Genomic DNA, 23,599 nt, shown 5'->3' with positions numbered 1-23,599 from the left:
CCCGCTGATTTTTTGTATTTTTAGTAGAGACAAGGTTTCACCGTGTTAGCCAGGATGGTCTCGATCTCCTGACCTCGTGATCCACCCGGCTCGGCCTCTCAAAGTGCTGGGATTACAGGCATGAGCCACCGCCCCTGGCCAAATTTTTGTATTTTTAGTAGAGACGGGGTTTCACCACATTGGCCAGGCTGGTCTCGAACTCCTGACCTCAACTAATCCACCCACCTCGGCCTCCCAAAGTGCTGGGATTACAGGTGTGAGCTAGCATGCCCCACAAAAACAATAAAAATTACCTGGGCATGGTGGCATGTGCCTGTAGTCCTAGCTACTCAGGAGGCTGAGGTGGGAGGATCGCTTGAGCCTGGGAAGTTGAGGAGGCTGCAGTGAGCTGTGGTTGAGCCACTGCACTCCAGCCTGGATGACAGAGCCAGATCCTGTCTCAAAAAAAAAAAAGAAAGACTCTTTCTTGGTCCCTCAACATCCTCCTCCCAGGCCTGGCCAAGCTTCCTGGCCCGAGGTGTCACCCACCTGCCTAGATGTGCTTGGGGTGGGGTCCCTGGGGCTGGAGAGTGGGGAGACAGCACAGCTGGGCCACACTGGCGGGTGCAGGATGATGGAGGCTCCCACTCCATTCCAGTGCCCAGAGTAAGAGCAGAGGTGAGTGGGTGGGAACCCAGGGGTCCAGGGAATTCTGGGGTTGCTGGACCAGCCCTGGCCTCCAGCTCCCTTCGCCTCCCCTGCCAGGGCCCTGCTTGAGGAAGAAGCTCAGGCAGCTCAGGAGATTCATCTTCCCAGGGGCGGCACCCCGGACGGGGCTCCTTCTACCCCTGCCGGGGAAACAGTTCGCACCTGTGGCCTCAGCCGGTGGGTGGCTGGTCCAGCCACCAAGGTTTTCCTGAGAGCGAGGCCCCTAGAGGTGCCCGGCTAAGGGGCTGCGGAGGGCAGAGCCTTCCCGAGCCCCCTGCCCACTGCCCTCTTGGGCCCTGCCAGGTAAGGGGCAGCCCAGAGATGGACCCAGAGTCCAACCTGCATGCCCTGGAGCTGCCTTTCTGTCCCAAAGAAGCAGCTGGAGGTCACTGACAGGCAGACGCCAGCAGGGCCCTTTCCAGCAGTGGGTGGCCATGAGTAGCCATCCCTGGAAGCAGGGGACCTGGTCAAGGCTCTCTCAGGATACAGACGCACCCAGAGGGGAAGGGCCAGGGGTCCTCCCAGGCTGGAGCTGCCCTCCTACGGTGCAGCTGCTCACTGGGCAGAGCTCTTCGCCACGCCACACCAGGCTGCACTGGGTCACCACAGTGCCTCGGGGGGCCGTCCTCTCCAACAGAAGACCCCACCACACTGACCCGCCCTGTGAAGAGGTCAGGGACTCGGTCTTTCTCTCTGGGTGCCAGGGTCCCACCTGCTGTTCCCACCCCCAACCCAGCTCAGGGCCCAGAGGTCTCCACAAGGGACTTCCTCCACAAGCCCCACACCCTTGGCAACTTGCTGGCTCCCCTATGTTGGGTTCTGCCTCATGAGCTACTATAAAAAAAAAAAAAAGTGGTAAAGCCTGGAGGCGGTGGCTCACGCCTGTAATCCCAGCACTTTGGGAGGCCGAGGTGGACAGATCACTTGAAGTCAGGAACTCGAGACCAGCCTGGCCAACATGGCAAAACCCCGCCTCTACTGAAAATACAAATATTAGCCAGGCATGGTGGCACGCGCCTGTAATCCCAGCTACTCGGGAGGCTGAGGCAGGATAATCACTTGAACCCGGGAGGCATAGGTTACAGTGAGCTGAGATTGTGCCACTGCACTGCAGCCTGGCGACAGAGCTACAAACAAACAAAAAATTAGCCAAGCATGGTGGCACACGCCTATAATCCCAGCTACTTAGGAGGCTGACACAACAGAATCACTTGAACCCAGGAGGCAGAAGTTGCAGTGAGCTGAGACTGCGCCATTACACTCCAGCTTGGGCAACAAGAATGAAACCCTGTCTCTAAATAAATAAATAAATAATATAAAATAAATAAATAATTAGAGACAGGGTCTCGCTCTGTGGTCGGGTTGGAGTGCGGTGATGCAATCATGGCTTGTTGCAGCCTCAACCTCCTTGGCTCAAGTGATCCTCCTGCCTCAGCCTCCCAAGTAGCTGGGAATAGAGGTGCCTGCCACCATGCCTGGCTAATTAAAAAAAATTTTTTTGTAGAGATGGGATCCCATCTTATTGCCCAGGCTGGTCCTTTAGCTACTATAAACAACGCTGTTATACACATTCTTTTTTTTCCCAAAACAGAGTCTCACTCTTTCGCCCAGGCTGGAGTGCAGTGGTGTGATCTCGGCTCACTGCAACCTCCGCCTCCCGGGTTCAAGCGATTCTCCTGCCTCAGCCTCCTGAGTAGTTGGGATTACAGGCGCACCCACCACCACGCCCGGCTAATTTTTGCACTTTTAGTAGAGATGGGGTTTCACCATGTTGGCCAGGCTGGTATTGAACTCCTGACCTCAGGTGATCTGCCCCCCTCAGCCTCCCAAAGTGCTGGGATTGCAGGCGTGAGCCACTGTGCTTGACCATACACATTCTTTTGTTTGAACATCTGTTTTAAATTATTTGGGGTATATACCTAGGAGCAGAGTTGCTGGGTAATATGGTAACTTTTTTTGATTTTTTTGAGACGGAGTCTTGCTTTGTTGCCCAGGTTGGAGTGCAGTGACATCATCCTAGCTCACTGCAACCTCCGCCTCCCAGGTTCAAGCAATTCTCCTGTCCCAGCCTCCCGAATAGTTGGGATTACAGGTGTGCACCACCACATGCGGATAATTTTTACGTTTAGTAGAGATGGGGTTTCACCATGTTGGCCAAGCTGGTCTCGAACTCCTAACCTCAGGTGATCTGCCACCCTCGGCCTTCCAAAGCACTGGGATTACAGGTGTGAGCCACCACGTCTGGCCTGGTAGTTTTATGGTTAAGTTACTGAAGACTCTGTCCCATGGCAGCTTTGCCATTTTATTTTATTTATTTATTTATTTATTTTTGAGACGGAGTCTCACTCTGTCACCCAGGCTGGAGTGCAGTGGTGCAATCTCGGCTCACTGCAAGCTACGCCTCCCGGGTTCACGCCATTCTCCTTCCTCAGCCTCCCGAGTAGCTGGGACTACAGGCGCCCGCCATCACGCCCAGCTAATTTTTTTTGTATTTTTAGTAGAGACGGGGTTTCACCATGTTAGCCAGGATGGTCTCGATCTCCTGACCTCGTGATCCGCCTCCTCGGCCTCCCAAAGTGCCGGGATTACAGGTGTGAGCCACCACGTCTGGCCAGCTTTGCCATTTTACATTCCCACCTCCAGTGCATGAGGTTTCCAATTTCCCCACATGCTGATCAATATTTATTTTCCTTTTAAAAAAAAAATTTATTCTTGGCCGGGCACAGTAGCTCATGCCTGTAATCCTAGCACTTTGGGAGGCTGAGGTGGGCGGATTGCCTGAGCTCAGGTGTTTGAGACCAGCCTAGGCAACATGGTAAAACCCCATTTCTACTAAAATACAAAAAATTAGCCGGGCGTGGCGGCGTGTGCCTGTAATCCCAGCTACTCGGGAGGCTGAGGCAGGAGAATCGCTTGAACCCGGGAGGCGGAAGTTGCAGTGAGCCAAGATCGCGCCCCTGCACTCCAGCCTGGGTGACAGAGAAAGACTCTGTCTCCAAAAATAAATAAATAAATAAAATCTATTCTGGCTGGGCGCGGTGGCTCATGCCTGTAATCCCAGGACTTTGGGAGGCCCAGGAGGGTGGATCACGAGGTCAGGAGATCGAGACCATCCTGGCTAACACGATGAAACCCCGTCTCTACTAAAAATATAAAAAATTAGCCGGGCGTGGTGGCGGGGTGGTCCCAGCTACTCAGGAGGCTGAGGCAGGAGAATGGCATGAACCCAGGAGACAGAGCTTGCAGTGAGTCGAGATCGCGCCACTGCACTCCAGCCTGGGCGACAGAGCGAGACTCCGTCTCAAAAAAAAAAAAAAAAAAAAAAAAAAATCTATTCTAAGTGAGTGTGAAGTGCTATCTCCTTGTGGCTTTAATCACACTTCCCTAATGCTTAATGACACTGAGGATCTTTTTCTGTGCTTATTGGCCATCTGTGCGTCACCTTCCCAGAAATGCCTATTTGAGGGCTTGCCCATTTTTTGAATAGGGTTGATTGTTGTTTTAAGAAGCTGTCTGGGCCGGGTGTGGTGGCTCACGCCTGTAATCCCAGCACTTTGGGAGGCCGAGACGGGTGGATCACGAGGTGAGGAGATCCAGACCATCCTGGCTAACACGGTGAAACCCCATCTCTACTAAAAATACAAAAAATTAGCTGGGCATAGTGGCTGGCGTCCGTAGTCCCAGCTACTCGGGAGGCTGAGGCAGGAGAATGGTGTGAACCCCAGAGGCGGAGCTTGCAGTGAGCCAAGACCGTGCCACTGCACTCCAGCCTGGGTGGCAGAGCAAGACTCCATCTCAAGAAAAAAAAAAAAAAGAAGCTGTCTGTAGGCCAGGCGCAGTAGCTCATACCTGTAATCCCAGCACTTTGGGAGGCCGAGGCGGGTGGATCACGAGGTCAGGAGTTTAAGACCCACCTGGTAAAGATGGTGAAACCCTGTCTTTACTAAAAATACAAAAATTAGCCGGGTGTGGTGGCAGGCGCCTGTAATCCCAGCTACTTGGGAGGCTGAGGCAGGAGAATCGCTTGTATGCAGGAGAATCGCTTGTACCCAGGAAGCAGAGGTTGCAGTGAGCCGAGATCACGCTGCTGCACTCCAGCTGGGGCACAAGAGTGAAACTCCGTCTCAAAAAAAAAAAAAAAAAAAAAAGAAATTGTTTGTATATTCAGGATATTAGGCTCTTACCAGATACATGATTTGCAAAGATTCCCATAAGCTGTCTTTTCACTCTCTTGATAGTGTCCTTTTAAAATTTTTATTTATATATGTTTTATTTTTTTGAGATGCAGTCTTGCTCTGTCGCCCAGGCTGGAGTGCAGTGGCGCGATCTTGGCTCACTGCAACCTCCACCTCCCAGGTTCCAGCTATTCTCCTGCCTCAGCCTCCTCAGTAGCTGGGATTACAGGCACCTGCCACCATGCCCTGCTAATTTTTGTATTTTCACTAGAGACAGGGCTTCACCATGTTGGCCAGGCTGGTCTCAACCTCCTGACCTTGGGTGATCTACCCGTCTCAGCCTCCCAAAGTGCTGGGATTATAGGCATAAGCCACTGCATCCGGCCTTTATTTTTATTTTTTGAGACAGGGTCTCACTCTCTCACTTAGGCTGGAGTGCAATGGCACCATCACAGCTCAGTGCAGCTTCTACCTCCCAGGCCCAAGTAAACTCCCAAGTAGCTGGGATCACAGGCATGTGCCACCATGCCGGCTAATATATTTTTTTTTTTTTTGAGACGGAGTCTCACTCTGTCACCCAGGCTGGAGTGCAGTGGCGTGATCTTGGCTCACTGCATGCTCCAACTCCCGGGTTCACGCCATTCTCCTGCCTCACAGCCTCCCCAGTAGCTGGGACTGCAGGTGCCTGCCACCACGCCCGGCTAATTTTTTATTTTATTTTATTTTTTTTGAGACAGAGTCTCGCTCTGTTGCCCAGGCTGGAGTGTAGTGGCATGATCTCGGCTCACTGCAAGCTCTGCCTCCGCCTCAGCTCACTGCTATTCTCCTGCTTCAGCCTCCCGAGTAGCTGGGACTGCAGGCGTCTGCCACCACGCCTGGCTAATTTTTTTGTATTTTTTAGTAGAGACAGGGTTTCACCGTGTTAGTCAGGATGGTCTCGATCTCCTGACCTCGTGATCTGCCCGACTCTGCCTCCCAAAGTGCTGGGATTACAGGCGTGAGCCGCCGCGCCCGGCCATGCCCGGCTAATTTTTTTTTAATGTTTTGTTTGTAGACAGAGGGTAACCCTACGGTGCCCAGGCTGGTCTCAAACTCCTGGGCTCAAGAGATCCTCCCACTTCCACCTCTCACTGTGGTGGGATGACAAGAGTGAGCCACCGTGCCTGGCCTTGGGCTTTGTTTTCAAGATTGTTCTGATCATTCAGGGCCCTTGCAAGTCCACATGCGTTTGAGGATCAGCTTTCCCATTCTTGCCAAAAAGGCCATTAGCATCCATCACCTGTTTTTTGAAAAAAGATAAATCCCGAGCAGAGGCCACAGTGCGGTATCATAGTCCTTCCAGCCTAACATGCCGACCGGTGGGGTCAGCTCACCGAGGGCAGGCGACAGCGTGATGGGAGGCAGTGGGGCTCTGAGTAGGGACATGACCCCCTCTGGCGGCTGAGAGGAGAACGTCCCACAGGGCCGGGGTGACCAGGGAGGGGTGCAGATGGGCTGTGAAGATTGGGCAGGGCTGGGTATTGCTGAGTGACAGATTTGCTGGTGGTACAGGGTCGAGGACAGTCGGGGAGTTGAGGCTGACACCCGGGTGTTTTAAGCAACTGGGCAGCAGAGCTGGGGTTGGCTGTTACGGTCAGAGGTGGGAGAGCATGTGCTGGTTTTTGGACCTTTTTGGCATGAGATGCTTCCAAACGTTTGGGTGGAGAAGCCGGCATGGGGAGGGTGTCTCAGGGGCCTGCAGAGCCACAGGCTGGCAGGGCACACGGTGGGGACATGTGTAGCTGAGGACTGTCCTGGGGCTGCCCATATCCCTGCAGGAGGGACTCCTGGGAGTGCTGGCCTGGGCGTGGGGAAGATGGGCAGCGTCCACCCAGGCCACCTTGGCCAGCCCTTGGGAGTGGCTGAAGCTCTCTGGGGGTGGGCATGAGAGGCAGGCCTGCCCATCTCAGAATGGGTGTTGCCCCCAGGCCTGGGCTCCACTAGTCCCCATCTCCAAGCCCAGCCCATCAGGGCAGTGGAGTCCCTGGGACTCATGACTGGGACCCAAGTGCAGCCCCAACATCTTCTGAAGTGGAGGCGGGCACCACAGTACGTGCCCTGGGGCAGGAGGGGGCAGCTGTGGCCCTTCAGCAGGGCCATCCAGGCCCAGGGCCCCATGCAGAACCCCCAGGGTCTCAGCCCCTTGACTCCTAGGTAGGACTCACCCCAAAGGCACGGCCTTCTCCTGGGACTGCCCCTGGGGCCTGAGGCTGTTTGTCTAGAATGCTGTCCTGAGGCTCCAGCGTGCTCCAGCGCGTGTCTCCTGGGAGCTGATGCAAGGTTTGCTTGGAGGAGGCAATAAGGGGTGGGGTGCAGTGTGGGGACCAGTGAGGTCCTGGAGGGGGCACAGACCAAGGTGGTGGTCTGGGAGGCCTGAGGGCATGGGGGCTGCCCAGGGGTGGAAGAGGACCCCAAGCAGCAGGGATTTGGGTGGAACCAGGAGTCCTCGAGCAGGGGTGCTGTCCCTCCTGGGGAGGCGGGGCCTGCAGGTGCTTGGTGTTTTGGAAACCAGCAGGTGTGGCCAGGCACGCGGCCCCTGGAGCCTGTGGCTGACGCAGGTCTGAGACTGGCTGGGCGCTGCTGCACGCCTCCTGGAGCTCTGCCCAGGCCTGGCCTGGGGTCCCCTGGGGGTAGGCCCAGCCTGTCCACCAGACTTTCTTTTTTTCCTTTTTTTTTGAGACGGAGTCTCGCCCTGTCGCCCAGGCCAGAGTGCAGTGGCGCGATCTCCGCTCACTCCAAGCTCTGCCTCCTGGGTTCACGCCATTCTCCTGCCTCAGCCTCCCGAGTAGCTGGGACTGCAGGCGCCCACCACTATGCCCGGCTAATTTTTTGTATTTTTAGTAGAGACAGGGTTTCACCATTCACAGGATGGTCTCGATCTCCTGACCTCGTGATCCACCCACCTCGGCCTCCCAAAGTGCTGGGATTACAGGCGTGAACCACCGCGCCCGGCCTTTTTTTTGAGATGGAGTCTCCCTGTGTTGCTCAGGCTAGAGTGCAGTGGCGAACGCGACATGGGCTCACTGCAACCTCGCCTCTCAATCACCTCAAGCAATTCTCCTTCCTCAGCCTCCCAAGTTACTGGGATTACAGGCATGTGCCACCACGCCCGGTTAATTTTTGTATTTTTTTGTAGAGTTGGGGGTGGGGAGATCGCCATGTTGGCCAGGCTGGTCTTAAACTCCTGACCTCAAGTGATCCGCCTGCCTCCGCCTCCCAAAATGTTGGGATTACAGGTGTGAGCTACCTAGGGCCCCGCCCCCGTCATACTTCTAAGGGTCTGTTTCTCCTGCCCTGCGGCCTCTCCAGCAGCCCTTGGGGACCAGGGGGTCAGGCCTTGATTGGGCACCGAGCTGGGACCTCTGGGAGTGACCATGGGGAGGAAGCCCCTATCCCTGCAGAGGGTGGCAGGAGTGAGGGGCTGAGTCAACCTGACTCCTGGGGCCCTGCTGAGGCCAGATCCATGCCCGGCCGCGCCCAAGGCCTGCCTGCCTCAGGCTGGGTGTTGCCCTCAGGCCCGGACTCCGGGAGTCCCCATCTGCGCTCCCCTCTGGGAGCTGGAAGGAGGCGGGACAGGGCGGCTGCGGGGGTGCAGGGGCTCCTGGGCCACCGGGCGCGCTGGGGCCCGGGCTGCAGGGAGGATCTGGGGCTCCTGGTACGTTTGGACAACATGACCCAGCTGCTGTCACATTCGAACGAGGCTGAAGAGGACGCAGACGGAGGAGCCCCGGAACCTGGCTGCCACTGCGCCCCGAGGTGGAGCAGGGAGCCGGACCGAGCCCTCCGCGGGGAGGGCGGCTGCTGGCGAGGGGCCTCTCGGGAGCCGCGGTCGGGGCACCCCGAGGGCCGCAGCCGGCGCCTCCGTTCGTTCCCGGTGACGGTGGGAGTCCGGAAGGGAAACTCACAGGGCCGGGTGTGAACGAGGACGGAGGGCGGCGCGGACGGCGCCGTGTTTGCAGCGCTCGAAATCCCCACGACCGGCCTCGAACGGCGACCCCGGCCGGCCCAGCTCCCACTCCAAGCGGGGCGACGCCAGACGCCCAGGCCCCGTGACCGCCCCGACTCCGCGCGGCCTGCGAGCGCCCTCTGGTGGGAAAGCGCGGAGCTAACGACGCGGGGCGGAGCTTCCAGGTGGGGCGGGGCGGAGACAGGGTGGGGCGGGCGTCAAGGCGGGCCGTGGAGAGGGGTGGGGCAAGTGACGGGGCGTGGCCGGATGACGGGGCGGGGCCGGGTGATCGGGGAGGCGGTGGCCAGCACGGCTCCCACAGGCTGTGCCACGAAAACGTCAAGCAAGAAGCGAGAAACGGCCGCGCGCGGTGGCTCACGCCTGTAATCCCAGCACTTTGGGAGGCCGAGGCGGGCGGATCACCTGAGGTCAGGAGTTCGAGACCAGCCTGGCCAACATGGTGAAACCCCGTCTCTACCGAAAGTACAAAAATTAGCCGGGCGTGGTGGCGGGCGCCTGTAATCCCAGCTACTCGGGAGGCTGAGGCAGAAGAATCGCTTGAACTCGGGAGGGGGAGGTTGCCGTGAGCTGAGATCGCGCCATTGCACTTCAGCCTGGGCGACGGGGCAAGACTCTGTCTCAAAAAAAAAAAAAAAAAAAAAAAGCGAGAAGCCTCTAGTGCAGCGCTAGGCCCCACCTCAGGGCGCGCTGGGCTTCGCTCCTCCTCTTCCACTTCGCAGAGGGAAGCTGAGGCACAGCCCGGCTTTATGGAACCCGGCTGAGGACCGCGGATGGCGGGAGAAGCCCTGGCGCTGCCCTCGCTGCTAGTCCGGGGCTGCTGGCAGCTCTGCGCGCTGGTCCCCGGGCGGCCGCGAGGTGCTCCTTTATTTGTTCCAAGACAAGCCTGCATTTCCCAAAATAATCCATGGTTTTTAGGGCTGGTAACCCGCAGCCCCTCCGCCGGCCTGCCCTTTCCCAGAAACAACCACTTTCAACTCTTTGAGCTCTTTCGTCTGTTTGTTTGTTTGTTTGTTTGATTGTTGTTTGTTTTTGAGACAGGGTCTGGCTCTGTCACCGAGGTCGGAGTCCAGTGGCACAATCCTAGTTCACTGCAGCCTCAACCTCCCTGGCTCAAGCGATCCTCTCACCTCAGCCTCTTGAGTAGCTGGGATCACTGACCACGCCCGGCTGATTTTTTTTGTATTTTTGTAGAGACAGGGTTTCACTATGTTGCCCAGGCTGGTCTCAGACTCCTGGGCTCAAGCCATCTTCCCACGTCAGCCTCCCACAGTGCTGGGATTATATGTGTGAGCCACCACGCCTGGCCCTGAATGTACTTTTATAATGTGACTTTCTGCTTTCTATTTATGCTTCTTTCTCCCCTCCTGTGTTCTGTTAGATTTATTACATTTTCGTCATTATTTTTTCCTCCGCAGGTGTGGAGGTTATACAAGCAGTTTCGGTCATTTTAATGGCCACCTTAGAGGTTTCACGTTGCATTTTAAGCCCAGGGCATTGTCTCTAGCTATCTCCTGTGCCGTGCTGGGAGTGCAGGGCCCTGCGGCTCACATCCCCTCCTCCTTGTGTGGTCTGCGGGTCTGGAGTTCGGGCTTCACTTTGTTTTTTCACCCTTGTCCAGGCCGGGCTCCCGTAAGCAGATACTGAGACGAGGACTCAAAGGGACAGCTTTTCGGGGGAATTCCAGGAAGCCACCGTGGGGCAGCTGGAGGTGATGAGGGTGGGAAGGGGCCAGCCCAGGTCTAAGCAGGTGACACTGTGTGCAAGGGGCCATGGCTTAGGTGTTCGCCCCATCACTGTCGCCTGCCCTGTGCTCTGCTGAGGAGGCCTCAGGCAGAAGCTGCAGACGGAAGGGAACGGCAGGAGAAGCCGGGAGCCGTGAAGTCCTTTTCCTATTGAGCCCGCGCCCCAGGCCCAAGGGAGCCCTGTGGGTCCCAACACCCTAGATGCCGCGGCAGCACCAGGTCCACTCGACCGCAACTGGGTTCCGGCTGCAGCTCCACCCTCAGAGCCAACCTCATGCTACCAGGGCAGGTGGGGCTCGGGGGAACCAGTGTTGCCTCTGGTTTGGGTCCTTCCAGCATTGGGGGTGGGAGTGTAAGCTCTTCCTATGGAGTGGTGAGCAAACCTGCAGACGCGGAAGCTTCAGAGCAACCTGGGGATCAAACTTCAGGGGACACCTGCCTGGATGTCCCCACCAGGGCCCTGCCAGCTCTGATTTAAGTCCTGGGCTTGGGCCTCCGATTCGCTGCCCTCCCACTGCGGAGTGGAGAGCAGAGATGTTGCCTGAACCACAGAGGGCCCCCGACGCTCACACTTGGGCTCACCCCTGGCTTTCAAGTGCCCCTTTCTCTCCTTCTACCATTTGTAGCCTCGACTGGTGGCAGTTACCTGGTCCATCCCTCTGCCCTTCCAACACACCACCAGTAACAGGTGACTATGCAGGGGCGTGTGTCTTCGTCCCGCACTGGTGCCTGGTTGCAGCTTGGCAGTGGGGGGTCCACCGCCAACATCCCATCATGTCACAGCTTGGGCTCCCCAGAAGCTGACCCTGAGATGGAGTTTGGGATAGGAGCTCCCTGTTAGGGGTCAGCCCCTATGACAGGAAGGGGGAAGCAAAACCAGACAGAAGGGGTCCTGGACCACCTGCAGGGACCATCAGAGTCCTGCCTGTGGACACAATGACCACCTTGTGTCGTGTGGCTCAGGTGAGGTGGGCTTTGCAGCTGAGGCTGCTGCCCTGGAGTGGGGTGGGGTCTCTCAGTGTCTTCTCACTGGGGACCCTCAGTGGCAGTGGTGATGTCTGTGGTGACCCCCTGTGGTAGAAGCAGGAGGATGTGTATATGTGCGTATGTCTGTATATATACGTCTGTCATATACACAGACGAGAGAGATTTTGAGGAATCGGCCCGTGTCATTGCGCTGTAGGCAACCTCCAGGGAAGAGCTGATGTCACCGCCGTCTGGAGGCAAAATTCCTTCTTCCTTGGGGGACCTCAGTCTTTTTTCTTAAGGTCCTCAACTAACTGGATGAGGCCCCCCTGCATTATGGAGGGTCATGTGCTTTATCCAAAGTCTACTGATTTAAATACTTTTTCTTTTTTTTTTTGAGGCAGAGTCTCGCTCTGTCTCCCAGGCTGGAGTGCAGTGGCATGATCTCCGCTTCACTGCAAGCTCTGCTTCCTGGAGTTCATGCCATTCTCCTGCCTCAGCCTCCCAAGTAGCTGGGACTACAGGCGGGCGCCACCATGCCCAGCTAATTTTTTTATTTTTATTTTTAGTAGAGACGGCATTTCACCGTGTTAGCCAGGATGGTCTCGATCTCCTGACCTTGTGATCCCCCCGCCTCAGCCCCCCAAAGTGCCAGGATTACAGGCATGAGCCACCGTCCCTGGCCTACTGATTTAAATACTAATCACATCTATGAAACACCTTCATGCCCGCCCGTATTCATTGCAGCAGCAGTTCCAACAGCCAAGAGGTGGGAGCACCTAAGTGTTCATCAGCAGATGGTGGATAAACCGAGTGTGGTCCATCCCTAGAATAACATTTTACTCAGCCTTAAAAAAGACGCCTATTCCAGGCCGAGCACGGTGGCTCACGCCTGTAATCTCAGCACTTTGTGAGGCCCAGGTGGGCGGATCACAAGGTAAGGAGATTGAGACCATCCTGGCTAACACGGTGAAACCCTGTCTCTACTAAAAGTATAAAAAATTAGCCAGACTTAGTGGTGGGTGCCTATAGTCCCAGCTACTCGGGAGGCTGAGGCAGGAGAATTGCTTGACCGGGGAGGCGGAGGTTGCAGTGAGCTGCGATCTCGCCACTGCACTCCAGCCTGGAGATAGAGCGAGACTCCGCCTCAAAAAAAAAAAAAAAAAAAAAAAGTCGAATTCTTTTTTTTTTTTTTTTTTTTTGAGATGGAGTCTCACTCTGTCACCCAGGCTGGGGTGCAGTGGCGCAATCTCGGCTCACTGCATCCTCCACCTCCCGGGTTCAAGCAATTCTCTGCCTCAGCCTCCTGAGTAGCTGGGATTACAGGCACCCGCCACCACGCCCGGCTAATTTTTGTATTTTTTTTTTTTTAGTAGAGACAGGGTTTAACCGTCTTGGCCAGGCTGGTCTTGAACTCCTGACCTCGTGATCCACCCACCTCGGCCTCCCAAAGTGCTGGGATTACAGGCGTGAGCCACCATGCCCGGCCCCCGGAGTCAAATTCTTAAAAACAGAAACTAGAATAGTGATTGCTATAGGCTGGGGGGGGCGTGCGGAAGAGGGGAGATGCTGTTTAATGGGTGCGGGGGTCCGTTTTGCAAGGTGAAATGTTCTAGAGATCTGCTGCATAACTGGGTACGGCCATGAACACAACTGCACTTGCACCTGAACGTGGCTGAGGCAGCATTCTACTTGTTACAGGGTTTTTCTCTTTTTCTTTTTTTTTTTGAGATGGAGTCTCGCTCTGTCTCCAGGCTGGAGTGCAGTGGCGCGATATTGGCTCACTGCAAGCTCTGCCTCCTGGGTTCACGCCATTCTTCTGCCTCAGCCTCCCGAGAAGCTGGGACTACAGGCGCCCCCCACCACACCTGGCTAATTTTTTTGTATTTTTTTTAGTACAGTCAGGGTTTCACTGTGTTAGCCAGGATGGTCTGGATCTCCTTGACCTCGTGATCTGCCCTCCTCAGCCTCCCAAAGTGCTGGGATTACAGGCGTGAGCCACCGTGTCCAGCTTCTTTTTCTGTTTTCTTATGGAGAATAGCCCTTCAGGGATCAGAAGAGACACAAGAAGGAAAATAAAGATTGGATGACTCTCAGGTCCTAGGGATATGGGGTATGTCCAAAGGCCACACAGGGGCCGGTCAGCACAAGGAGAGAGGTATAGAGGGCGAGGACCTGTTCTGCTGCTTGTACTGGGTCCCGGGTATGGGTAGAAGCCTAGATGGAGAGGAGAGGGGTTGATGCTGGTTGTGGCCATGTTGCCCCTCCCTACCTTTGTCAGGGCCAGGGAGGGGCGGGGGGCGTGCCCTCTGCTTTAAGTTGGGCTCCAGGGGTCACAGCTTTGAGTTTCACGCATAAGCCCATCAGGATGTCTGGAACCTTCAGGACTGCGGCCCAGGAATGTCAGACGCTAGAGGCCTGGGAACGGAGGAGGCAGAGCCTGCTGTCCACTGGCTGTGAGAGTTGTCGGGGTGGGGACTTGTCCAGGGCCACGAGGCCAGTGCAGTTCTCTGTGTCTCTGTACCCAGCTGGCCTGTACCTGGAGACCCTGAGCCAGAACCCAGGATGGGCCCTGGCCTGGGTGCTGCGGCTCCCTCCATTCTATGCCCCGGGGGGAAGGTGCTCAGTGTGTGAATTGTTCCCTGCCCCAGCCCAGGGGAAAGCTGAGGCCAGGGAGCAGCCAGGATGAAGGTCAGGGCCTCCCTTGGCCCCACCAGACCCAGGGCCGCTTCCCTCCAGTCCCGGCTCCCGTTTGGCTGGAGTTGGCCTGCCCTCGTCAGCGTCAATCTTGCAGTCTCAGCAGCTGGCCGGGGTCTCAGCTGGAGGCATCCTGTAGCTGCAGGTTTTCTGGCAGGCAGAGGGTTGGGCTGGCGGGGGACACTGAGCGCCCCACCTGCTCAGACTCTTCATGCCATCCAGGGGCCAGTCGGGGGGCGGGTGTGAGTGTGACCCTGAGGGCCCTGACCTGCCACTGCAAACCTCACACTCTTGCCTGGGTGGGGCATGGAGGAGCTGGACCCTGGCTTTGGGAGTCTGGTAGGTAATTAGACCCAGACAGGGAGGACTCAGTGCGGGTCTGAGGAGGGAACACACGTGTGCGGGCGTGTGCTCCACTGTGGCATGTTGATACTGACCAGCCTGGGCATCAGGCCCCCTCGGGAGCCAGCTTTGCTGTTCTGAGTGGAAGGGAGGTCAGGTTTCCCTGAGAAACCCCAAAATAGCCCCCAACTGTGCCCAGCTTCCAGCGGGCAGCCCAGCCCCCAGGCCCTGTCTTACTCCCTTTCCCCCTTCACCCCCAGCCCATGTCCTGCTGTCTCCTCCCTGAATGGTGGGCTCAGCCCCTCCTGTACAAGGTGGTCAAGGGGTGCCTAATGCATTTGTTCATTCGACCTGTCCTGAGAATTTGTGACATGCTGGTACGGGGCCAATGTTGAGTCCACCAGGATGGGAGGGTGGCCAGGCTCTGAGCCACTGGGCACCAGCTGGCCAGGATGGGTCTTCAACAAGAAATCTCACTGGTAAGTGATGACAGCATGGGACCAGGGTCTCATGAAGACCTGCTGGAGGGCCTCACCTCTGGGAAGGTAGACTCAGAGCTTGGTCCAGTGAAGAGGGAACAGCAAGGGGAACAGCGTGTGTGAGGGTTCCGCCATGTCTCAGCCCTTTCCTGGCCCCTGCACTTAGCCTTCGGTGCCTATCTTCAGGGTCAGGGGAAGCCCAGGCCAAAGCGGGCCGGGAAGGGGCCCTGTGGATAAGGCCGAGAGCCTGTCCCAAAATAGGGCCGGCAGGATTTCCCACCCATAAAAGGCTCTTGGAATCTGGACCCCAGGGACCCCAGGCAACCAGGCCCAGCTAAAACTCAGCTGCCACCACTGCCCCGGCACTCTGCCCACAGCAGCCCTGGTGCCACCACCCTGCAGAATCCTGTCAGACAACCACCGACATGGTAAGGCTGCTCTCTGTGCCCGATGGAGTCTCTGGTGGGCTGGCTGGGTAGGTTGAGCTGGAACCTGGAGGTGCGAGGACCTGCCAGGGAGCCTGGGCAGGAAGGGGCTGAGGTGGAAGAGGGGGCCAAGTCCTGCTGCCACGAACACGGCCCTTGTTCCGGGACCAGGGTGGAGCAGCCCTTTCTGGAAGCTGGCTCCCAGATGGGCAGCAGCAGTGGTGGCAGGCAGGTGTGGCCCGGTGCTGGACTCTCCCTCCAGAATGCCACACAGGCTGGAGCCCAGGGTTCTGTTTCCTGGGCTGTATCCCAATCCTGGGCTGGAAGCCTTTCCCAGGCCAGGGCTGGGCTCCTCCCGACCCTGCTCTCGGCTTCCTTCACCTGTCTCACCTGGTGTCCATTGCCAGGCTCCAGGGCCGCGGCCTGGCCCGCCTGGCCCGCCTGGCCCTGCAGCTCCCGCTGTTCCCTCGCACGCTGGCTCCTGCTTGTCTGGCCCTCGCCCCTGTTAGCTGCCTGGCAGAGCCCTGCTGGCCCTGCAAACCCCTGGCGTGTGACCCCTTGTCCTGGAAGCCTGCTGTCCGCTGGGGGCCTCCTCTCTTACCACTCACCTTGAAAGGCTGCCAATGGAGGAATGGGTGCAGGGGGTACCTCTGACCCTTCCCTGGACACAGGGGCAGAAGGGGCTCCTGGTCAGGCCGGTGCGGGTGTCCCCTGCAGACACAGTGCCTGTCGGCTGAGCAGATCAAGGAGTACAAGGGAGTCTTTGAGATGTTCGACGAAGAGGGCAACGGGGAGGTGAAGACGGGGGAGCTGGAGCGGCTCATGAGCCTGCTGGGCATCAACCCCACCAAGAGTGAGCTGGCCTCGATGGCCAAGGACGTGGACAGAGACAGTGAGCTCATGGCTGGAGTGGGGTGGGCAGCCTCGGGGAGGGCCCTGGGTCAGGTCTCAGTGCCTATGGGGGGAAGAGGCAAAGCCCATGGGGAGTGCTGTGCCCCGTCCCTTGAGCCTCAGCTGTGCCCCTTGCAGACAAAGGGTTCTTCAACTGCGATGGTTTCCTGGCACTAATGGGAGTTTACCATGAGAAGGCCCAGAACCAGGAGAGCGAGCTGAGGGCGGCATTCCGTGTCTTCGACAAAGAGGGCAAGGGCTACATTGACTGGAACACACTCAAGTAGGGCCCGGGTGAGGGGCGGGTGGTGGGCGGGCACGGGCAGGGCCGATGGAGTGGCTCAGCGCCAGGCCCCGTAGGTACGTGCTAATGAACGCAGGGGAGCCCCTCAACGAGGTGGAGGCGGAGCAGATGATGAAGGAGGCCGACAAGGATGGGGACAGGACCATCGACTATGAGGGTGAGTGGCCTGGAGCCCTGGGAGCCGTTGGCTGGGCCGGGACAAGCTGCTGACCTGCCCCTCTGTTCCCAGAGTTTGTGGCCATGATGACCGGGGAGTCCTTCAAGCTGATCCAGTAGGTGCAGCTGCCGTAGCCGGGGGAGGCCTGCCCCGGAAGGCTGCTGCCCCTGCACCCTGCCCCCAACTCCCCTGGCTCCGTGTAAAATAAATGTTCCAGCGCAACCTGTGTGTGCCTCACTGTCCCAGCCTGGGTTGGAGGCCAACAGGCAAAGGCATGGGGCTGGAGAAGGAAAAGAGTTTTCCTGGCCCAGCCACAGAAACACAGCCCCAGTCATTTCTGCCACGACACCTGACACCACCCATTACCCAGCTCAGGGCTAGGAATGCCAGCCTGAAACCTGGACTGAGTACAGGCCGGGGACCACACGCTCGCCCTGCCTGCTTGCACTGGGGGTTGGCTGCCCGAGGGTTCCTCCCAGAGCTCTGGAGTCCCAGAGTCCTTCCCACATAGGCAGAGACCACTTAAATACAAACTTTATTCTCTCTCCAAGAAGATGCAGACGTCACAGCTGGCCCTGAGCTCCCACCCGAGGCTCAGGCCCAAGGGGCCTCTTCCAGGCTGAGGGCCTGCTGGGGCTGGGCCAGGGGCTGAGGCTGAAAGCAGCAGCCTGCCTAGGGGGTGACGCCATGGGGCCGGTGTAACATGGCACCGAAGCTGGGGCCACAGCAATGTGCGGGATGGTGGGGTGGGCTGGGGGCCCTTGGCTCCAAGCGCTAGTTCTCCAAGCTCTGGTCCGTTCTCCTACCTCCTTCAAGGGGAACCAGGGCTACAAGGTGGTAGTTGAGTATTGGGGCCCGACTCCTGGGGCACTGGAGTGGTCTCTAGGCCTGAGGCCCCAAGGAGAGGACTGGGTTTCTGGGAGAATGCTGGCCCTTCCCCTCTGGGCTTGGCCATTTTGACAGCTTCATCGTAGGAGGGTGGAGGCTCCGGGGCATACAGGCTGTAGGCAGGAGGAGCCATGGAGTCCGGGTCCAGCTCCCCAAAGGGCAGGGGCAACCGCATGCCCAGTGGGTACTGCACAGAGCTGTAGGCTGCAGGGAACCAGAGTGGGTTCGTGGGGGCGGGCTTGGCATTTACCCCCGCCATCTCCACCCCCAACTGGTGGGCCCCTAGGCACTCACAGGTCACAGTGCTGTGTACAGGGCTGTCGCTGTCCATAGGGATGACTGCCAGGTCGCAGGGCTGCCGTGCTGGTGGCAGATGTGGCTGGGCCTGTGCCTGCTTCCGGAGGCAGCAGAACCGGACACAGCCGGCTGTGACCCCGCACAGCAGCAGCAGGAGGACTGCCAGCAAGATGAGCCTAGGAGAGCAAGGCTCTACCACTGGACTGACCCTCGGCCACCGGGCACCTGCACCCTGGGGAATGTCGTGGCACAACCACTGAAGACAGATTAACAGGATAAAAAACAGACAACGTCTCTCCACGTTGGAGACCGCCGTGGCCAGAGCCTGGCCTCGGGCTGCTGGGCCTGCCCTGTCTATCTCTCCTGGGCTGTCCAGGGGTGGCCTTGGGCTCACTCCCAGGACTCGCTGTTCTCAGCGACTGCCCCACTGCTGAGCGGGATCGTAGGGGATTCCCGCGGAGGCCAGGCGAGAGAGGTGGGAGGGAAGGTCCTGCTTGATCGAGGTCGGTTCCCGCCAGCGGCCGGAACTGGGCGACAGCGGAGGCGGCCTGGTGAGGTAAGGGCCTGGCGGGCCTGGCCCCGGTGACCCCCGCCCCAGAACCGTCGGACGCACGGCTCCGCCGCGGCCTCCACTTACCCCACGTGCCACAGGCTGCTCCAGCGGGCCTGGGGCGGGCACCTGTGGGGACGGCGGCACCTGGAGCAGGCGGGGCATGGGCCGGCCGACCTCGCCGCCCATGCCTCCCCATAGGGCGGGGCCAGGACCCGGCTCCCTCCCCCCCGACTTACTGGTCCGAGGGGTCGCAGCTGCCGTCCGCGAAGCCCAGCGCCACCTGTGGGGACAAGGGTGAGCCCGGGAGGGGCGTGGTCCGAGCACGGACCCGCCCCGCGCTGGCTGAACCGCGAGAGAACGCCGCCCGACCCACCTGAGGCAGCGGCAGGAGCGGCAGGAGCGGCAGCAGCAGCCGGAGTCCGCGGGCGGCCAGCCGCCCCCGGGCCATGCTCTGCGGAAGTTGGAGCAAAGCCCGGCGGCGCGGCTTTATGGGGCCCCGCCCACCACAAGACACACCCACCACATGACACGCCCACAGAACGCCCGCTCAGAGTAAACCCCGCCCACCGGGCCCCGCTGGCCGCAGGCCCCGCCCACAAGAGCACACGCGTACTGGACGCCCCACGCAGGGTAAACCCCGCCCTCCGGGCACCGCCCAGAGCAAGCCCCGTTCGTCGCAGGCCTCGCCCACAGGAGCACAGGCCCACAGGACGCCTCACGCAGCGTAAACCCCGCCCACCGGGCCCCGCCCAGTGCAAGCCTCGTTCGCGGCAGGCCCCGCCCACAGGAGCTCTCGCCCACGAGACGCCCCCATTCTCTGGGCCGCCACTCAATGCAAGCCCCGCCCACTGGCCCCATGCCCAACGTAAGCCTCGCCCACCATTCCCCGCTCAACGCAATCCCCTCCCACTGGGCCACGCCCAACGTGTTCAGAGGGCTTGTTCGCCGCAAGCCCTACCCCGCAGCTCCACCTGGCCCAGATTCGTGAGGCGAGGGTGGGTCTCGCCCTCAGCCCGGGCACGGCGCCTTAACCTCGACCGAGCGTGGCCTGCTCTGCCGCTGGTCTGGGCGTGGCCCGGGGACCCTCGGGAGCTGGCCCGGAAAGTCGTGGCTGCCTTGGGTGTGGTCCCTCCGGTCCAGTCTCGCAGGCGGGCTCCAGGTGAACTGTAGGGTAACACCACCAAGATGCTGGGCATCCCGAACGTGGTGTTTGGACACTTGATTGTGGACCTGCGCTGCAGGCGCTGCCTGGGGGCTGGCCCAGGGGGCTGGAGCCTGGCCCTGGCTCTGGGCCGTTGAGGCGCTGGGTGCAGACCACTTTCCCAAAGCACTTGGCCTTGGGGGCCATGCCCCACCTGGAGAATGTGGTATCCATTCCCAAGGGCCACAGGGAGCCCAGCGCCCTTCCCTCAGCTTGCAATGTCTGCTGCTCCCTGTGCAGGGGCAGGCCGGGGGCCATTTCTTCCAGGGGGACCCCTGACCCTTATCCCTCTGCCACCAGGCCAGGGGCCCTGTTAGGCTGTTGCTGCCCTCTGCTCCCCGTGGGACCAGCAGCACACCGTCTGTCTGGTGGTCAGGCTAAGGGAGGTGGTCAGCACAGCAAGGAGCAGGGTCCATCTTACTGCAGGAGGGGCACGCACCCCTTGCTCAGAACTGTTCCACATGTGGGCGCTGCTCAGTGTCCCCCACCCCTACAACAAGGGCAGTGACCCTGGAGGGCAGGGCCTCCTCTGCTGTGGGCACTGCTCAGTGTCCTCCACCCCTACAAGGACAGTGACCCTGGAGGGCAGGGCCTCCTCTGCGTGGCTCTTCTGCCCATATCTGCCCCTTCACTCCATCACTCCTTCCGCTGTTGGGCTCTGCCTGAAGTTGCCTTTCACCTCCCAGGGCCTGTGTCACGGTCCTCAAGGGTCCTTCCTGCCTGCCCAGCTCCCCCAGCCCCTGGCCCTTCTTCCTGCCATGTTGACTACATTGGTCGTGGAGGCCCAGCACGGGAGTGGGAATGGGAGTGCATGTGCACAGCACAGCCTGAGGCCACAGCCCCGAGTTCCGGAAGGTGAGGGCACGGCCCCCACGCAGGACCTGGGCGGGCCTCGCCACTCAGTACCAGAGGCCTGCCAGCAGGAGAGTTGGGTCAGGGTTTAGAAGAGAAGGGCCTATTCAGGAAACAGTGCCATCCAGTAGCACCTCCTCCTGCGGCTGGGGCCTGGCCTGGACCTGGAGGAACCTGCCTTCCCCTCCCATCTGGTGTGGCGCAAGCTTCAGCCATGGCGGGTTGGCCCCAGGAAGGGCAGCAAGGGACCCATTGGACAGAAATCCTGCAAAATGCCACTGCAGGGTCAATGTCACTGGCTTGAAGTTTGGGGCAATGGCAAGTTCCTAGGCACCGTGGGCCCTGGGGGGCTGGGGGTGAGGGCAGGCAGCTCAAGACTGGCGTCCCTGAGGCCTGTGCCCAGGAAAGCTCCCAGAAGCACCATCTGCTCCCCCGACCCGGCCAGGGAAGGCTGCGTATGCTCTCCTGGTGGCTGCTGGTTGGGGTGGCACAGTGGGTGTGCTGCACTGTGACAGGAGGGCCAGGCTGGGTGGGCTCTGTGGGGACAGTGTCCAACAAGCCAGACTCCAGAGAGCAGGGTTGGGGTGCAGGCACCACTCTGAGCTCCAGGAGCATCTCACAGGCTGCGAGGGGTCTTCTCTGTTGAAGGGTGGGTCAGAGCCCAGAAAGCCGAGCCCAGACTTATCTCAGGCAAGTAGAGACTTCAGTGCAGGAGCCGGGCCTCACCTGGCCCCTGCTGGGCAGACGGGAGGGCATGAGTAGGCTGGGTCCCCACCGTCTGCTCACCTTTGCTTGGGGTCATCCGGGGTCCTGGAACTTGGGAAAAGTCTGGAGGTTCCCGGGGCCTGCCCTGGGCTTTGGAGCCCTGCCCTCCCCACCACCCAGGGCCCCTCGGTTCTGGGTCAGCCTCAGCTCTGGCTGAACCCCGGCCCTCTGGGCTGCCTGCTGCTGCTCAGGAAGCCAGGCTTGGGGGCTCTCCTTGAATTTGGGTCAGGGTGGCCTCCCCACAGGTGTCCTGCAGGATGGCCCCGCTCTAGGAGGCCCTTGCCAGGCAAAGTGCGTTTCATGGCTGTGAGGGGAGGGGCTGCTTCCCCAGGGCTCTGTCCCCACTTCCCATTCTGTGCTCACCCCAGGGAATAACCTGCTGTCACCCACACTGCAGGCTGCACGTGTTGGCCTACAGAAAATTTATTGACAGGCTGTGGAGGGCTCTCCTGGGGGCTGGGGGCTCTGAGGGGCTCTGGCTAGGATGGCTGTGGGCTGGCCTGGCCTTCTCGCTGCTTCTGAGTCTGGGGTCTCAGGAGGGGTGCTCTTGGATGTCCCTGGGCTTGCGGGGTCCAGGGCAGCAGGAAGTGGCCGTGGCACCATGTGGAGGGCGGCCTACTGGAATCTGTCTGGCAGAGGATGGCCGGGTCCCAGGCTCTAGGGTAGTATGACCTGGCCCTCAGCCTGGGGAGGGCTTTGAGGGTGGACAGGAGGGCCCGAGGGTGCTCTGTGCAGAGGCTTAGGGGCCGGTCACCACCTGGGCTACAAAGATGACCTTGTAGGTCTCCTTCACATCCCCCCTTAGCTGCAGCAGGGCCGACACCATGAGTGGGTGGTCTGGCTGGAACAGGAGGGGAGGGGAGAAGAGGCTTTCAGCCAGTGGGCACCCAGAGGAGATCTGCTGTCTTCCCCCTGCCCTGCCCACCTGACTCCCCTGGGTCCTCCACGGCCACCTCCTCCCCTGGGACTGGGCAGGGGTGTCAGCCCACCCAGCCTTTGGCGTTCCCAGGGCTCCCTGGCCTGGAGCCCAAAGGCACCCACATCAAAGTCCGCAGGTGGCACCCAGGAGATGCTGATGGTCTTCGTCTGGCCGCGCTCCACAGAGCCCCTGGAGGGCTCAATGGAGAAACCCTTGTGCTGCAGGGATGCGACGCTATCCATGCTGAACTCAACAGTCTGTGGGGTATGGGGCTCCTGTAGGCTGGTAACCAGGCACCGCTCCCAGCAGCAGTGGGACTAGGGGTGAGGGTGCCCAGCTCCACTCACCCTCCCAGCTCTGACCAGCAGGCTGCCCACCCCACACCTGCCACAGGAAGTCCGAGAAAAGCCCGGCTGTCGGGACAAGCCCGGTGAGGGGCAAGGCCAGGAGGGTCAGGCCTGCCCAGGGCAGGGGAGGCCAAGGGGGCTGCCTGGTGTCCCCAGGGGCAGTGCTGTGGGCACCTTCTTTGGAGATGGCTGGGTGGTCCGGATACAGCCCACCTGCAGCTCTCGGGTGGCAGGTGGGGCTGGCGTGTCTGTGTCAAACTGGATGTAGTCTAGGGTCACCAGGATGGGCCTCAGCTCCTCAGCTTCTGGAGAGGGAGGGCCTGGCCGGGAGCTGGCTGGAGGGGTGTGGCCAGGGGAGCTGTTCAGGGTCAGGCTGAGGCATGGGGTGAGGCTGCAGCTGAACTCCTGAACTCTGGTTAGCAGTGGCTGTCCTGCTTGGCTCTGGGGTAGAAGACTGGGAATCCCTGCCCTGCTCCCCTGAGTCTCGGGGCCCCCATCCACGGGATGGGGCACCGGGAGGCCCCGTGTCTGTTCCCTCCCTGGGGAGGGGCTCACCCTCTCTGTGCCTGGGGTCAAATACAGGGATCGCTGTCAGAGACTCCACGGGCACGTCCAGGGGGTCGCCTCCCTCCACAAACATCATGTGCTCACAGGCGGCACCCTTCAGCAGGATCTGGTGGGAGATTTTCTGGGGACAAGAAGTGGAGTGGCCTTGTCCCCGAAGCTCCGCGGCAGGGGCCCTGCTGGTGAGAGCTGGGCTGGCTCAGGGAAGGAGGCAGGGACAGCCTGGGGGCCCCATGGGGCCCTGGACTCTGGTCTCTCCACTGACCGCCTTCAGTGTGGTGCTGAGTCCCCCAGCCATGGTACCCTCAGGGCCTCCAAAGTGGGGCAGTGCAGAGAAAGGCA

General features: G+C 59.7%; 3 protein-coding genes across 13 annotated transcripts in view; 1 reads left to right on the top strand and 2 right to left on the bottom strand.

The window, feature by feature from the left end:
• Window positions 1-12,940: 12,940 nt before the first annotated feature.
• On the top strand, window positions 12,941-17,157 carry CALML6 (calmodulin like 6). Of its 2 annotated transcripts, XM_063715849.1 has the most exons (5): window positions 12,942-15,522; window positions 16,237-16,411; window positions 16,549-16,693; window positions 16,771-16,871; window positions 16,944-17,109. In XM_063715849.1, the coding sequence occupies exons 1-5, from the start codon at window positions 15,520-15,522 to the stop codon at window positions 16,988-16,990; spliced, it is 471 nt and encodes a 156-aa protein (XP_063571919.1). In that variant the 5' UTR covers window positions 12,942-15,519; the 3' UTR covers window positions 16,991-17,109. The 2 variants fall into 2 exon arrangements, with proteins under 2 accessions (XP_063571916.1, XP_063571919.1); XM_063715846.1 differs by having other exon boundaries at window positions 12,941-15,522; window positions 16,771-17,157.
• Window positions 17,158-17,389: 232 nt separating this feature from the next.
• On the bottom strand, window positions 17,390-19,410 carry TMEM52 (transmembrane protein 52). Of its 2 annotated transcripts, XM_024230832.3 has the most exons (5): window positions 18,983-19,410; window positions 18,846-18,889; window positions 18,694-18,735; window positions 18,054-18,232; window positions 17,390-17,963 (listed from the first exon to the last, which is right to left on the bottom strand). In XM_024230832.3, the coding sequence occupies exons 1-5, from the start codon at window positions 19,055-19,057 to the stop codon at window positions 17,683-17,685; spliced, it is 621 nt and encodes a 206-aa protein (XP_024086600.2). In that variant the 5' UTR covers window positions 19,058-19,410; the 3' UTR covers window positions 17,390-17,682. The 2 variants fall into 2 exon arrangements, with proteins under 2 accessions (XP_024086600.2, XP_063571912.1); XM_063715842.1 differs by having other exon boundaries at window positions 18,846-19,077.
• Window positions 19,411-21,832: 2,422 nt separating this feature from the next.
• Window positions 21,833-23,599, bottom strand: part of CFAP74 (cilia and flagella associated protein 74) — an 81,919-nt gene continuing 80,152 nt past the window's right edge. Inside the window, exons 36-40 of one of the 9 annotated variants that reach the window (XM_054557478.1) lie at window positions 23,249-23,381; window positions 22,868-23,028; window positions 22,417-22,603; window positions 22,185-22,268; window positions 21,833-22,084 (exon numbers count right to left, since the gene is read on the bottom strand). In XM_054557478.1, the coding sequence (XP_054413453.1) occupies window positions 21,960-22,084; window positions 22,185-22,268; window positions 22,417-22,603; window positions 22,868-23,028; window positions 23,249-23,381 (690 nt within the window). In that variant the 3' untranslated portion in view covers window positions 21,833-21,959. Of the gene's footprint in view, window positions 22,269-22,416; window positions 22,604-22,867; window positions 23,029-23,248; window positions 23,382-23,599 lie in introns of those variants that run through there. The other 8 variants (XM_024231068.2, XM_054557507.1, XM_054557474.1 and 5 more) reach the window with 8 other exon arrangements.

This window comes from Pongo abelii, chromosome 1, assembly GCF_028885655.2.
Source record: "Pongo abelii isolate AG06213 chromosome 1, NHGRI_mPonAbe1-v2.0_pri, whole genome shotgun sequence".
Taxonomy (NCBI): Eukaryota; Metazoa; Chordata; class Mammalia; order Primates; family Hominidae; genus Pongo; species Pongo abelii.
This window is presented reverse-complemented; position numbering and strand designations above follow the sequence as displayed.

Coding starts and splice junctions, on each gene's coding strand:
- CALML6 (XM_063715846.1), top strand. Junction 16,412..16,548: donor CAAGGACGTGGACAGAGACA/GTGAGCTCATGG, acceptor TGCCCCTTGCAG/ACAAAGGGTTCTTCAACTGC. Junction 16,694..16,770: donor ATTGACTGGAACACACTCAA/GTAGGGCCCGGG, acceptor CAGGCCCCGTAG/GTACGTGCTAATGAACGCAG.
- TMEM52 (XM_063715842.1), bottom strand. CDS start 19,057: ATGGCCCGGGGGCGGCTGGCCGCCCGCGGACTCCGGCTGCTGCTGCCG. Junction 18,736..18,845: donor AGCTGCGACCCCTCGGACCA/GTAAGTCGGGGG, acceptor CCGTCCCCACAG/GTGCCCGCCCCAGGCCCGCT. Junction 17,964..18,053: donor TGTACACAGCACTGTGACCT/GTGAGTGCCTAG, acceptor GGTTCCCTGCAG/CCTACAGCTCTGTGCAGTAC.